The sequence below is a fragment of the Nyctereutes procyonoides genome, unplaced genomic scaffold (assembly GCF_905146905.1).
Source record: "Nyctereutes procyonoides isolate TBG_1078 unplaced genomic scaffold, NYPRO_anot_genome, whole genome shotgun sequence".
NCBI classification, from domain to species: Eukaryota; Metazoa; Chordata; class Mammalia; order Carnivora; family Canidae; genus Nyctereutes; species Nyctereutes procyonoides.
The window spans coordinates 21,392,822-21,406,775 of NW_026575142.1; the positions used below are offsets into that span (position 1 = coordinate 21,392,822).

Genomic DNA, 13,954 nt, shown 5'->3' on the forward strand with positions numbered 1-13,954 from the left:
AGTTATGTCTTTAGTTCAAGTTCTCTGCAAGTATATAACCTCTTTTCTAGTTTGCTGGAGTGGCCTCAATATAACTGCATGCTTTGACATGAAACTCTTAAAGCTCACGTGTGGAATCCAGACCATATTCAGGACCCGGATGGGAGCCAGGGCTTTGCCTGGCTCACAGCATCCACACGTGTTAACTTCTGTCATGATCCCTCAGGAGGACCACCCTTCTGTCCTTGGGTGGCTACTGCACGGTTCCTTGAATGTCTCCTGGAGACCATACCCACCGTGGGACCCAGACCGATACTGCTCTTTACTGGGTCCTAATTCTGACGTCAGAAGAATGAAGAACTTGGATTCCACGAGCTCTTGGACTTGAGGATCTCCCTTCTGTGGCGTAGCCCGGTGTCCTCACGAGCTGGGTGTTCGCGAGCCCTGGTTTTTAGCGGTGGCTGGTGCTGCGGTGTGTGTCTGTGGCTGGAAGAGAGGGTTCCGCTCGCCTCTCCAGGAGGCACTGCCGGCCCTTCCCTGGGCTGGGGTTGCGGAGGTTACCAAAACCTGGCGGACCGGATGCCAGGGACAGATGTTACCTAATTTGGTCAAAGAACAAAGAGGGTGTGAAACATTTGGAAATCCTCCACAGCGCGGGATGGGGGAGCTTGGGGGAGGAGAAGAAACAGAGCAGCACCCAGGGTTTCCGAGGGGGCCTGCTGCACCCCCGGGGGGTGAGCATGGTGTAATCACCGTAGTCCACCTTTACGCGCAGAAATACATTTCGAGGCCCCTCGGTGGGTACCTGGAATCTTGGATAATAGCAGACGGCGCCGCCTACGCGGATCACGTATATACTACGTGTGTGTTTTCCCTGTACATACATACCTGTGATGAATTTTAATTCACAAATTAGGCGCAGAAAGAGATGGGCGATCGTCGCTAATAATTAGAGCAATTATAACAATATGCTGTAATCAAGGTAACGTCAGTGTGGTCTCTCTCAGCATACCTCCCGGACGGACTTACCCTTGGTGTGGACTTACCCTTGGTGTGGTGCTGACGTAAGGCGCTGAAGTGCCTACCTGCTGAGAGGTGTGCCCCGAGGGGCAGCTACCGGTGTGCCCTGAGGGGGGGGCCACCTCTGCCCTTGGTGTGGTGCTGACGTAAGGCGCTGAAGTGCCTACCTGCTGAGAGGTGTGCCCTGAGGGGCAGCTACCGGTGTGCCCTGAGGGGGAGCCACCGCTGCCCTTGGTGTGGTGCTGACGTAAGGCGCTGAAGTGCCTACCTGCTGAGAGGTGTGCCCTGAGGGGCAGCTACCGGTGTGCCCTGAGGGGGGGGCCACCTCTGCCCTTGGTGTGGTGCTGACGTAAGGCGCTGAAGTGCCTACCTGCTGAGAGGTGTGCCCTGAGGGGCAGCTACCGGTGTGCCCTGAGGGGCGGGGCCACCTGCTGCCCGTGGGTGGGCACTGCCTTGGTGTGGTGCTGACGTAAGGCGCTGAAGTGCCTACCTGCTGAGAGGTGTGCCCCGAGGGGCAGCTACCGGTGTGCCCTGAGGGGGGGCCACCGCTGCCCTTGGTGTGGTGCTGACGTAAGGCGCTGAAGTGCCTACCTGCTGAGGGGCAGAGAGGGCCGAGGTGTGCCCTGAGCAGCAGCTACCGCCGCCTCGACCTCAGAAGGCGGCTCGCGTCCTCCAGCGGGGGGTGCCCGCAGGTGAGCCAAGCGGGGGAAGCCCGGGGGCGGCGCCGCCGCACCATTTCCAGCAGCCTGCGTTTCCGAGCAGGGATCTCGTGAGTCGGCGGCGCCGCCGCTCCGACGGCTGGGGGCACGTCGGGCAAGCTCGCGAGCCCCGTCTTCCTCGCCGGAATGATGGGGCCCGCACCTGACCCGCACCTGAGGCTGTCGCCGGGGCGCAGCAGGGCGCGGTGCGCGGGGGCGCCTCGCATTAGAAGTGCAGTCCTGTGTGTCCCACGGGCCCGGGCGCCCTCGGGTGACCCCGCCTCGCGGAGCATCCCGACATCCCGGGACCCCCCCCCCCCGAGGTGCCTCCCGCGCAGGGACGGTCCTGCGCGCTCCCGCGGCCGCCCGGCCTGAGGCTGCGGGCGGGAGGCGGCGCGCGGCGCGTGGGGGGCGCCGGGCTGAGCCGCGGGGCCTGTCATGGCGGCCCCGCCGCTGGGGCGGTGTCGCGGTCGCGGCCGCGGCAGGAAGGGTCTGGGGTCCGCGCCCCGCTCGCCAGGCCCCGCGGGGGCGCCCGCCTCCCGCGCCGCGGGCCCGCCCTGCCCCAGGCTCGGCCTCGCGTCGGGCGCCCCCCCGGGGCGGCGGCGGCGGCGGCGGCGGCGGCGGCGGCGGCGGCGGGACCCGGGCCTCGCGCGACCTCCGCCGGCGCCCCCGCGCGTCCCGGGCCGGCGGCGGGGCCCGCCCGGCGCCCTCCCCGCCCCCGCCCGCCGCGCCCCGCCGCCCGCCGCCCGCCGCCCGCGGCCCCCACCCACCGGCCGCTCCTCCCCTCTCCCCACCCTCCTCCTCCGCCCCCTCCCCTCCCCCGCCGCCTCGCCGACTGCTCGGCCGCGCGGCTCCGGCGCCCGGGCCCGGAGCGCAGGCGGCGAGGCCACCGCACCTGCAGCGCGCTCGGCGGCCGAGCCGGCGCCTCGCCCCCCGCCGCCGGCCTCGCCCCCCGCCCCGCCCGCCCGCGCCGGCGCCCCCGCGGCCCCGCGGCCCCGCGCCCCCGGCCGACGACGATGACCACTTCCCTGCAGGACGGGCAGGGCGCCGCGGGGCGGGCGGCCGCCCAGGACTCGCCGCTGGCCGCCCAGGTGTGCGGCGCTGCCCGGGGGAGGGGCGACGCCCGCGGCCCGGCGCCCGCGCCCGCGCCCGCGCCCGCTCCCTGGGGGCCCGCGCGGGCGCTCCTGCCCCCTCCGGCCGGGGCCCGCGGCCGCGCCGCAGACAGGTAGGAGGCAGCCCTCGGAGGGCGCGGGGGAGTGGCCGGCGGGCGGCCGGCGGGGGCTGCGGAGGCGGGCCCCGGGGGCGAGCCATGTGCCCAGAGCGGGGCCAAGTTTGTGAAAGTCTCTGAAGACGATTCCCTTCGAGCTGGCTCCCGCCGGCGCGGCAGGACATTGCGATCTCCCGGCGCCTTATAAATAGCATCGCCGGTTCAATGGGAGCTCCCGGGGGCTCCCGCCTCTGCCCATCGCTGTGCGCCGGGAGGCCGGGTGACCCCCACCCCACCCCACCCGACCCCACCCCACCCCACCCCCTCGTGGCCCTGCACTTAGAAAGAAAGAAAGAAAGAAAGAAAGAAGAAAGAAAGAAAGAAAACAAAAGAAAAAGAAAAAAAATCCCACCAAAACCCAACCCCCCCTCCCCAACCCGAATCCTTTTTATTTTATATATCAAAAAAATCGTGGCATAAATGAGTTCACCTCCCACATAGAGTCTTACAGCGACCCTGGGGAGGCAAAGCACGGATTGACGTTTGAGCAGCCCTGCTTTGCTTAGCCGTTCGGTAGGAAAGAATAGAGGCTTTACAAGGTTTCCCAATCTCCATAGCGTTCAGCACCAAGTGCCTTTAGAGTTCACAATTCTGCACAGACTTTAAGAAGGAAAAAGACTGCAACAATACAAAAAGAAAAAATCATCTGTAGTCTTTTATATTCGTACATTGAAATGGTACTCCCCCCCCCTCCCCTCCCCTCCCCCCCCAGATTTTCAAAGTGCTTCAACTTCACTAAAGTTAAAATTACTCTGCAGTGGACTAGAGTACATTTATACTAGCAAGTTCTATTCACTTACCTCTTCAAAAACACTGCCTTGCGGTTTAGTATCTATAAGCACTTGAAAAATCAACAGACTGTGTGTGGGCAACATTGTGAATGAAATTTGAAGTGAGATGAGCCACAGCTATAATTAATAAGCCATAACTTCCAAAAGTGATTAGTGAAATAGCATAGGGACGGATTCACTAAATGTTTGTAGACTTTGTCGATTTAATAGATCCATAAGAATGTCTAACTTCTCAGGTTGGTTTTTCGCATCAGTGATTACAGGGTCTGTGTTTCAGCTTCAGGAATATGATCAAAAATGCTGGAATTGGAGTTAACAATGCCTAGTGATTTTTTTTTTTTCAAAAGGCCTCCAAAAAAGAAGATAGGACTACTATATAAAATTGGTTCATACCAATGGACGTGTTTTGTTGTGACCCACAGACAGTACATCACAGACCTTTGCTGTATACTTCATATTAGTGTTGTCACAGACTGGCACATGTTGGCCGTAACTTCTTAATCCTGTCAGCAATTATATTTTACATTCCGCTTTATGTAAATTACATCCTATGTTCTCTTGGTGTAGGAGAAAAAAGAAAGATCTTGATGTTCTGGAAATGCCATCTATTCCAAACCCTTTTCCTGAGCTATGCTGTTCTCCGTTTACATCTGTGTTGTCAGCAGGCCTGTTTCCCAAAGCAAATTCAAGGAAAAAGCAGGTATGCATTTTAAAATTTCCTAATTCAAAAATCTTAGGAGTTGTAAATCCAAACGGTTTTTAAGATACTCAGTAATTTATAAAAGTAACAAAGGGTTAATATGGCCTAGTTTGACTATTGGCTGACAAAGTTTTCGGTATCATTCTCCTTTGAGGCCTCAGTTTTCACAGCTGTATTATGGGAATGGTAAAACTTACCGACCAGGCTTTTGGGATGGGTTAAATGAGAGAGTATATGTAAAGTACGGAGTCTGGGAGTTATTGTTGTTTCCAGGGTAGGTGGGAGAGTTACATGTGATAATTATCAATTTTAGTCAGAAGGAGGGCAGTGGTATTGGGTTAGAAAGAGGTTGTCTGATTTCTTTAATGCCTTCTTTAATCTTCCACATTTTCAACCCAAGCCAACCTCACTTACTGAAGGGAGGTGGTATATAATGAATCTGTGGCAAAAGGTAATTGGAATTGAGAACTTGACATGTCTTCTTTGCCAGTGAATTCCTCAGTTTGGAGGCTTCTGGCTATAACGAAGGCAGATGACTTTTTAGTGATAATTAGAAGATGGACTTTCTTTTTATGATTTTTGCTTTCTTTCTCCGTTTCTGGTTTGAGATTGACTTAGGCAAATTAGATTTCAAGGACCCAGCAACTATGAGGAGATCCACCATGATTATACATTTTGGAAAAAAAAAATCAGTGTATCCTAGAATAATCCCATCTTTTCTTAATATACTCCCTCCCAATTTTGAATCAGCAAAACAAAGAGAGGCTTCACTAGGCAAAATGTACCTTGTTCTTGCAAGGATAGAAGCAATAAATTTAAACAGTCAGATGCTTGCAGTGAGGAGAGGGATAATGAGCGGAGAGAAGACAGTTGATCCTTTCTTCACATCTGTTGTTCTCTCTCCCTTTTTCTGCACTTTGACTACCTATGATGGGTTCAATAATGTGTTTATGGTTTTAGGAATGAAGGAGATACCCTAGGGAATAGATGAGTTCTTCATAACATAATAAAGACAGTAGGAAAGCTTTCCATGGACTGTTGGGTTTTGATAGAAGTCTGGTATAACAAGGCATATATATATATATATATATATATATATATATATATATATATATATATGTTTGAGGGGGGCGGTTTGAAGTTTAATTGGTGCATGTGCTTTTTGGAAAAGGACTGGAGAAAGTGGGAGTAAATATTCCCAGAGCAGAGGTATGTTCTCAATTAGAGATTTTGATGGGGGAGGCAAGTCCTTAAGTGGGCGGGACTGTGACTTTGGATGAGGAAATGAACAAGGAGGAGATTCTTGAGAGCTGTATTATCAGGATGAGTTTTAAAGTCAGAGCCCAAGCAAAAGACAGCCCTGCTGAATTGTCTGGACTTTTGAAGAGCTTGGGTTTTGGGTTAGTATATAAGATGGGAATATGGATGATAGATATGATGGTGGACAAATTGATGATTGCCCTTGAGATCCAGAATGGGAAAATGAAATGTCTGATGATGACATAATAGTCAGCTAGGGAATTTAACAGATTGTTTCCCTATTTATGGAGGGCCTGCTGTGTTCCTTGCACCATCCTAGGCTCTGGGGCCCTGAGCTAAGCAAAAATGCCATACAGAGGGTGCTTATCACAATGGGGCTTTGATTTGGAGTTGGTTTAGGACTTAGGAGTTGAACGATGGAAGAGGAGCAGAGAGGGAGAGATCTAGATGAACACTGGGAGAATGCCTGTGTCTAAGAGAGGTCAGCGGGGCAAGGTTTGGTTTGAATAGAGAGAAAACATGTTCTTAGAAGAAGAAAAAAAGAGAGGGTGGGCACAGGCATCAGGATTAATTCAGGGCATGCCCTAATAGTACATGGTCATCATCCTAGTGTAAGACTTTTTTTTTAATATTTAATTTATTTATTCATTAGAGACAGAGAGAGAAGCAGAGACACAGGCAGAGAGAGAAGCAGGCTCCTCACAGGGAGCCTGATGTGGGGCTCTATCCCAGGACCCTGGGATCATGCTCTGAGCCAAAGGCAGACACTCAACCTCCTGAGCCACTAGGCATCCCACAGTAAGACTTCTTATCCTGGGGAATGATAGCATTTCTTTGGATCAGGTTTAGCAAATTGGCAAAATGGGAAAAGGGTGCTGTGTTACCATTGGCTCGGCCGGTTTCTTGCTCTGGCCTCGTGTCCTATTTCTACAGTGACTTTCTCAGAGCACTGCACCCACACAGACGGCAGTGCTGTTTCATGAGCAGAGAGTTCTGGCCCGCCTCCTAGAGACCAGTCCCAGAGGGGTGTTCCCACCCGAGAAGGGCCCTTCACAGTGGGTGATCTCTTCGCCTGCCCAAGGGTTGGGATCTCTATGAAGAGAAGGATGTCCCAAAGTTAGGGAAGAGGAGGGTTCCTTTTTACATTCTTTTATGTTTCCCACCTACACTTTGCATTTAGAACTGATCCTTTGTTTTTATTCCTTTATGTATGCTCTGTTCTTTGGACTGAGTGATGCTTTGGGAACAGCTGACTCTATGTCAGTAATTTCCTAAGCTCAGTATCTTTGTGACACAGATGACCCTTTTGCAAGATGGTATTTCTGGCCTGATTATCCCTGACCTTCACTTGAGATGATGTAAATGACTGGATGTGATAGATTTCTATTGACTATTATTTATGGCTGACACCTTACAGGAGGCTGATGTCTCTTTTCTTTATATTTTCTCTTTCACTTGTTTTGATTAACCATTCCAGGCATTTTAACAATTCTTTTCTCCCTGTAGAAAAAGTGAAGAATTGTGCTTGTTATTTACGAATAATTGACCAGAAAGTTTGAAAGAATCCAGACTAGACATGTTAAATTTCATGTGGCCTTTCAAAAACATAGTCACAAATCATTTTACAGGCTATATATATTTTTTTTCTAAAATTTTTTTTTTAAGAAATTGAGCTATCTACATAATGCATGAGTGGTAAAGTGCACTGAAGCCACAAATAGGATATGCCTTATTTCTGTTTGAAAATACAGTGTCTCAAAGTATATAATACTTGCTATAGGCTTTCAGTACTTTCTTTTAAAATAGGAGCTAGAATGAGATAGAATGTGGATTCTTTATTCTCTCTCCTTCTTGTTATAATACTGGCCAGATATATTTCCTAGGCATATTTCCTTGTGTTTACCAATAGAGCAGATTTAAAGCAGATTTCTTTACGTACCTGGTCCAAAAAAATTCCTTGCAATTTGAACTTTTTATTAAAAGTGACTTAATTTATGAATTTAGATCTCTCTCTCTCTTTTTGTGATTGAAATTTACCAGGAAATCATCCCTTAGTACTTACTATTTGAAGAAAGGGAAGGAGTAAGAGATCCTTGGCCCTTGCAGAAGAATCAGTTCTTGTCTTGAGTTTGTCTACCCTCAGGTATTTTTTGTGCTGGGACTCAGCTTGTGCTGTAGGTCTGGTTAATTGCTTCCCAGGACTTTGTAGTACAACTTATTCAAAATAACGTATCTGATTTTTTTTTATTTTTTAAAAAAGATTTTATTTATTGATTCATGAGAAACACACAGAGAGAGGCAGAGACACAGGCAGAGGGAGAAGCAGGCTCCATGCAGGGAGCCCGATGTGGGACTCGATCCCAGGACTCCGGGATTGTGCCCTGAGCCAAAGGCAGATGCTCAACTGCTGAGCCACCCAGGAGTCCCAAAATAACATATCTGAAGATTTTAAAGATAAAAAGAGAGCTATGAAAAACTATGTTATAAATGTTTGAGGTGGAGGAGAACTTTGAGGTCATCTAGTTGAATGCTGTTTTACAGATCAGTAAACTGAGGCTAAGAAATGCCACGTGGCTGGCTGTGGCACAGCGAGGATCTGAAATCTGCATTTCTTGAGCCTTAAAGAGTCTTTTTTTAGGAAGGTCCAGTTTCCTCAGAAGTCGAGAATTGTAAGGGTAGTACAAGGAATAAACATGCCAGGGTTGTTCATTATAACTGCTCATAATGTCAGAGCAGCGGTGACAGTACCATTAGTTAATACTCATTTAAGAACCTAGATCAAAAAAATACTATGTCTGAATGTGTTTTGCACCTTACCACAGTGTTTCTGATCTATTCTGTATTGAATTAAACCTTTTCGTATATCTCAGAAAAACACAAAATATCTTTCAAATAATTAAGAAATTACTTTTCCATATGCTTTGCCTTTGAGTTCTTTTCTCTCTCACATATCAGAAACTACCAAAAGACAAGTTCATCTCTCCCCAAATTAATGGGCCTCTGATGTCATTCCTTTGTGATGCTAATAATTAACCCAGTTTACACAGTCCTGTAGGAATCTTGCATGGCTGCTACATTAACCAAACTCTCGTATACTCATTTTTCCAATATTCACAGAAGTAGAAAGCAATCAATTATAGTCTCATATTCCCATTTTCCAGATTCAATAATTAGCAAGATTTTGCTTCATTTACTTCATCTGTTCCTTTTTGAAATTTTTCTTGTCTTTGTTGAAGTATTTTAAAATCCTGAACATCTTCTCATTGCATGCCAACCTAGTTTTGTATGCATCTCTGAAAAATATATTTTCTCATATAACCAAAATACCAGTATTTAGACAACAATAAATAACAATAATTCCTTGGTATCATTTAAAACCATCGATAATCACATTGCCTCAGTTTGGAATGATACATGAAATCCTCAAATTATAAACTGGTTTTATTTCAAAGGTCTTTAAATTAGCTCTTTGGAAATTTAAATTCATTTTCAGATGGAAACAGCATCATAAGTTGCATTTAGGCTCCCCCAGGCCATTTTACAAAATCCCATTTAATGTGAAATGAAATGCAAATATCTTATATATGCAGAAAAAAATAATAGAAACAATACTTGCTCCTATTAGGGTTTCAAACAAATATGTCTTTCCAACAGCAATTTGCTACTTCTGAATGTTGGCACTTGATGAATATCATTTTTCTTGGGAGGAATTTGAAAGTACACAGATCTTTGTAGCAATATTGAAGCAGGCTTTAGAGCAGTACTCCTCAAAGGGTGGTCATTGGACCACCTTTCTCAGAATCAGCAGGGATGCTTGTTAAAAATGTTGATATGCAAGGCCTCTTGCAACACCCACTGAATAACAATGTCCTCATGAAGGGCATAGGAATTGGACTTATTTTTTTTCTCTTTGATTTAGGTGGAAAATCAGGGATATTCTTATTCCCTGTCACTTTTAGACTCTGATCTTTCAACATTGTGGACAGTATCATTTAGTTGAAAAAAGGTAATAATAGTACAAATGGACTTTAGTTGGTATTTTATCCAAGTATTGATTATTTGGAGGAAACAGAGCCTTACATGAACTGGCCTGAAAGATTATGTTATAGTATCCGAAAGCCAAAAGTTCACTGATCGCATGAGAGATCAGAAAAGGGGGAGTAGAAAGTCAGCCAGAATCAAGGTAGCCACTTTCTCCATTCTGCCACAAGCACAGCGTATAATCTCTTCTTCTCTTTCTATGTCCATTTCGTCCTCACATTTGTCTTCAGTCTTGCTTGTCTTGATTGCACATCAGTGTACCTGGCCCCTAATGGCCACCGCATGGGAACACATCTTTCCTCCTAGTTGTGGTTCAGCACTTGGTAAGTGATTGGAGTCCACATCTGGAGATACCTGTTAGCTCAGTGTGTCCAGGTGTTTGTCAGTCACCTGTGGCCAAAGGGGCACAAGGGCCTGGACCACTGCTCAGCGAAGTTTGTGCCAACAAATTCTGTGAGCAGGAACTCCAACTTCAATGGGTATGGCATTTGGAGGTGGGGAACAAATGATGGACGATGACTCGTGTCCCCAGAAAAAAAGATCTCAAACAAAAAACAGTGGACACAAAATCAAATCCTTATTATGTACCTATAATATATGGTGATTTACCAGTTAGTTTGGCTGACTGGCCTAGACAGTTCAGAGTCTCTACTTCCTTTGCTTCAGTTCACTTAATTCAACTTATTTGACAGTGGTTTGAGTTAATACCACCCTTCAATGGTGGCTACCTCTCTTGGCCATTGTCTTGAGCTTGCATCTTAGTGATGTCCCTTAGCCTCTGATGACAGGAGCTACCAACTCAGGATTCTCCTTACTTCGTGCTCGTTACTTTCACTTGTAAGAGAAGACAGCTGTCTCTTCCTATTTTAAAACTTAAATCTCCTAGCGGATCTGCTTGTCAAGGTTTTATTTCCAGTTTGAAGGTTGCCTCTAATTTTTGGTTAATTTGCAGGGTACATTTGCAGTCCAACCTTTATCTGCAATATGGGTTTTATTTTTCACTTCTCCTGAAAGCTCGGCTTCTGGTTTGTTTTTCCCTAAGGGCATATATTATGTTCTTTCACCAGAGGGAAAATTGGAGCCATTCATGGTTCAATATAAATGTGGATCTTAATTAATATAAAAAAAATCTTTCTGTAGTCCTATGGACGTGGCTTTTAAACATGTCAGCTTATATAGAATAGTAAGAAATTCCATATGTAAGAATACCCTGATGTGTATTTGAGCGGGGATAGGCAGACTCGGCCATTGTCCTTCTGGCACTCTAGGTAAGGGATAGCTCAGTGGAGAACCTAGGGAGTGGCCACAAGTCTTCGCTAAGGCAGGGGAGCCAAGGGGAATCAATTTAGGAGAGAAATGGGAGAGCTGATGTAGGGAGAGCATCCTTTACTTCTTGTACTTCTCTTTGGTTCTGCTCATTTCATGTTTTTCAAAGCTCCAGAGAAAATAAACAGAAATGAGAGGATTAATATTCTCTCTCTTTTTTTAAAGATTTTATTTTTAAGTAACCTTTACTCCTAATGTGGAGCTCAAACTCACAACCCCAAGATTAAGAGTCACATGCTCTACAAGCCGAGCCAGCCAGGTGCCCCAAGTACCTATTCCAAAAGAGCATTTATAAGCGGACTGTCCATAGACGTAACGTGACATTTGGTGGTTCAGGTGTCTGGGAGGTCTTTTTGGTCCCACTGGCCCTAGAAGTTTCCTCTCACCCTTTGTTCAGATCCTCCAACACAGTCGCCACACTTTCTGTGATAAAGGGCACATTTAGGTGTCATGGGACAAGGAGCATAGGAGCCAGCTTTATGGAGATGATAGGGGCAGGAGGGGCTAGTTAAACTAGAACTTGCGCATCTACATCAAGGTATAGAGAGTCAGAAAAGGTGTCATATCTCAGAGGTGCCAGGTTAGTGGTGAAGTTATATTTAACCTTTGAAATAAGGATTTAATATTAGATGTGAAACATTGGAGGCTGACATGTAAGTCCAGTGCATAGTGGTTCTGCTTGGCTTAAAGGGTGGAGGTGGTCATAACTTCTAAGTCCTTCTCCAGATTCCTCTTGCTCCACCCTTGAGTAATCCATTTGATTGCTCTAGCCAAAATTCAAGGAGACTTCTTTTTGGTCTTTTAAGTACTGCCATACCTCTCATGGTAATATCCTTGAATTCGTGAATGTCTTTCCATCTCCACGGCTACCATCCCAACTTCAGCCACTACCTTCTCATGTACAAGAGGCACATACATGGCCTTCTTCTAACATTAGCCTATTTTGGTCCATTCTCCATACACTTGTTAGAAGCGAACTCTTAGAAAGGTAGATCACACCCGTCACTGCCTGGTTGAAAACTTTTTGATAGAAAAGTTAGCATGAAGTTCAACTTTGTACCTTGGCCTACAGGATTCTTTTTTTTTTTTTTTTGAATTTATGATAGTCACACGGGGGGGGGGGGGTGGGCAGAGACATAGGCAGAGGGAGAAGCAGGCTCCATGCACTGGGAGCCTGACATAGGATTCGATCCCGGGTCTCCAGGATTGTGCCCTGGGCCAAAGGCAGGCGCTAAACCGCTGCGCCACCCAGGGATCCCGGCCTATAGGATTCTACATGATTTGGCATCTCTCTCATAACCTCATCTGCATTCTACTGTTTGCTGATTATATTCCAGCCACAGTGCAGGAGCAGTCCTACCTGTTTACGAACTTGGCATCTTTTGTTCTACCTTAGAGCCTTTGTTGTCTCCTCTTGGAACCTCTTTTCCTTGCTCTTTACATTGCTGACTCCTCTTTATTCTTTTTTTTTTAAGATTTTATTTATTTATTTATTCATGAGAGAGAGGCCGAGACACAGGCAGAGGGAGAAGCAGGCTCCACGAAGGGAGCCTGATGTGAGACTCCATCCCAGGACTCAAGGATCACGCCCTGGGCTGAAGGCGACACTAAACCTCTGAGCCACCCAGGGATCCCCATCCTTTTTATTCTTTAGGTAGGTCTCAGTGTAAGATGATTTATCAAGGAGGCCTTTTTGACTAGACTGCCTGAAGTATCCCTCTACACTTGTTTTTTTTTTTTTTTTATCTTGTTTTCCTCTACTCCATCACCTTTTCCTGTGCATTTCTTTGGCAGTACTTAACATGAAATGAATTGTTGCATTTATCTATTTGTTCTAAATATTTATTGCTTTTCTCTCCAACTAGAGTATCTTGTGTTCCTTATTTTTCATTTAAAAAATGAATGAAAATGGGGCATCTGGGTTGCTCAGTTGGTTAAGTGTCTGCCTTCAGCTCCAGTGAAGATATCAGGGTCCTGGGATTGAGTCCCACATAGGGCTCCCTGCTCAGCGGGGAGCCAGTTTCTTCCTCTGCCCCTCCCCTCCCACTCATGCACGCTTGCTCGCGCGCTCTCTCTCTCTCTCTCTCTCTCAAATAAATAAGTAGAATCTTAAAAAAAGAAAGACAGAAGGGCAGCCCGGGTGACTCAGTGGTTTAGTGCCACCTTCCTCCTGATCCTGGAGACCCGGGATCGAGTCCCACATCAGGCTCCCTGCATGGAGCCTGCTTCTCCCTCTGCCTGTGTCTCTGCGTCTCTCTCTCTCTCTGTGTCTTTCATGAATAAATAAGTAAAATCTTTAAAAAAGAAAAAAGAATTAATCAGTGGATTATTGATAAATAGTTCAAATAAATTTAACAAATTGTATTTTGACATATTTATTGTAATCATGATCAGTTATCTTTTTCATCAAATTAAAAAAGTATTTTTAATTCTATTACCAGTTTTATTAACAAAAATAAAATTGCATGCTAGGATCCTGGACCAATAAGATTTTTAACAGTATATATCTTTGCTTTTATTACACACAGGATATTTTGGTCATGTGTAACAAAATTAATGGATATATTTCTGATTTTGTACATTATAGATATAATGTATATAATGTACATTTTGCACATTATTCTTGTTTAATGAGATTATAAGTAAAAAGTGTTTGGTGGAGTGCTATACTTCCTTACAGCTTACTGTAGGATAAAAATTCTCATGGTAGGAAGAATCAAGTGGATATATCAATTGGGTTCATAATAGGAATCTCTCAGAGCAAAGGGTAATAGGTGTTAGCAAACGTTTTAATTATTAACTATTAATATCATTGGTGAATGACTTGGGCCAGTGCTTATGATGTAGAAATGCAGAGATACAAGGTGTGCAA

General features: G+C 46.6%; 1 protein-coding gene across 3 annotated transcripts in view; it reads left to right on the plus strand.

Annotated features, from left to right (window-relative positions):
• Positions 1–1,619: 1,619 nt before the first annotated feature.
• Positions 1,620–13,954, plus strand: part of GRB14 (growth factor receptor bound protein 14) — a 115,944-nt gene continuing 103,609 nt past the window's right edge. For 2 of the 3 annotated variants that reach the window (XR_008662151.1, XM_055308053.1), the window contains exons 1-2: positions 2,681–2,922; positions 4,323–4,455. Coding sequence is in view for 2 of the 3 variants with exons in the window: in XM_055308053.1 (XP_055164028.1) it covers positions 2,714–2,922; positions 4,323–4,455 (342 nt within the window). In the remaining variant the exon portion in view is untranslated. Of the gene's footprint in view, positions 1,692–2,680; positions 2,923–4,322; positions 4,456–13,954 lie in introns of those variants that run through there. The other variant, XM_055308055.1, reaches the window with a different exon arrangement.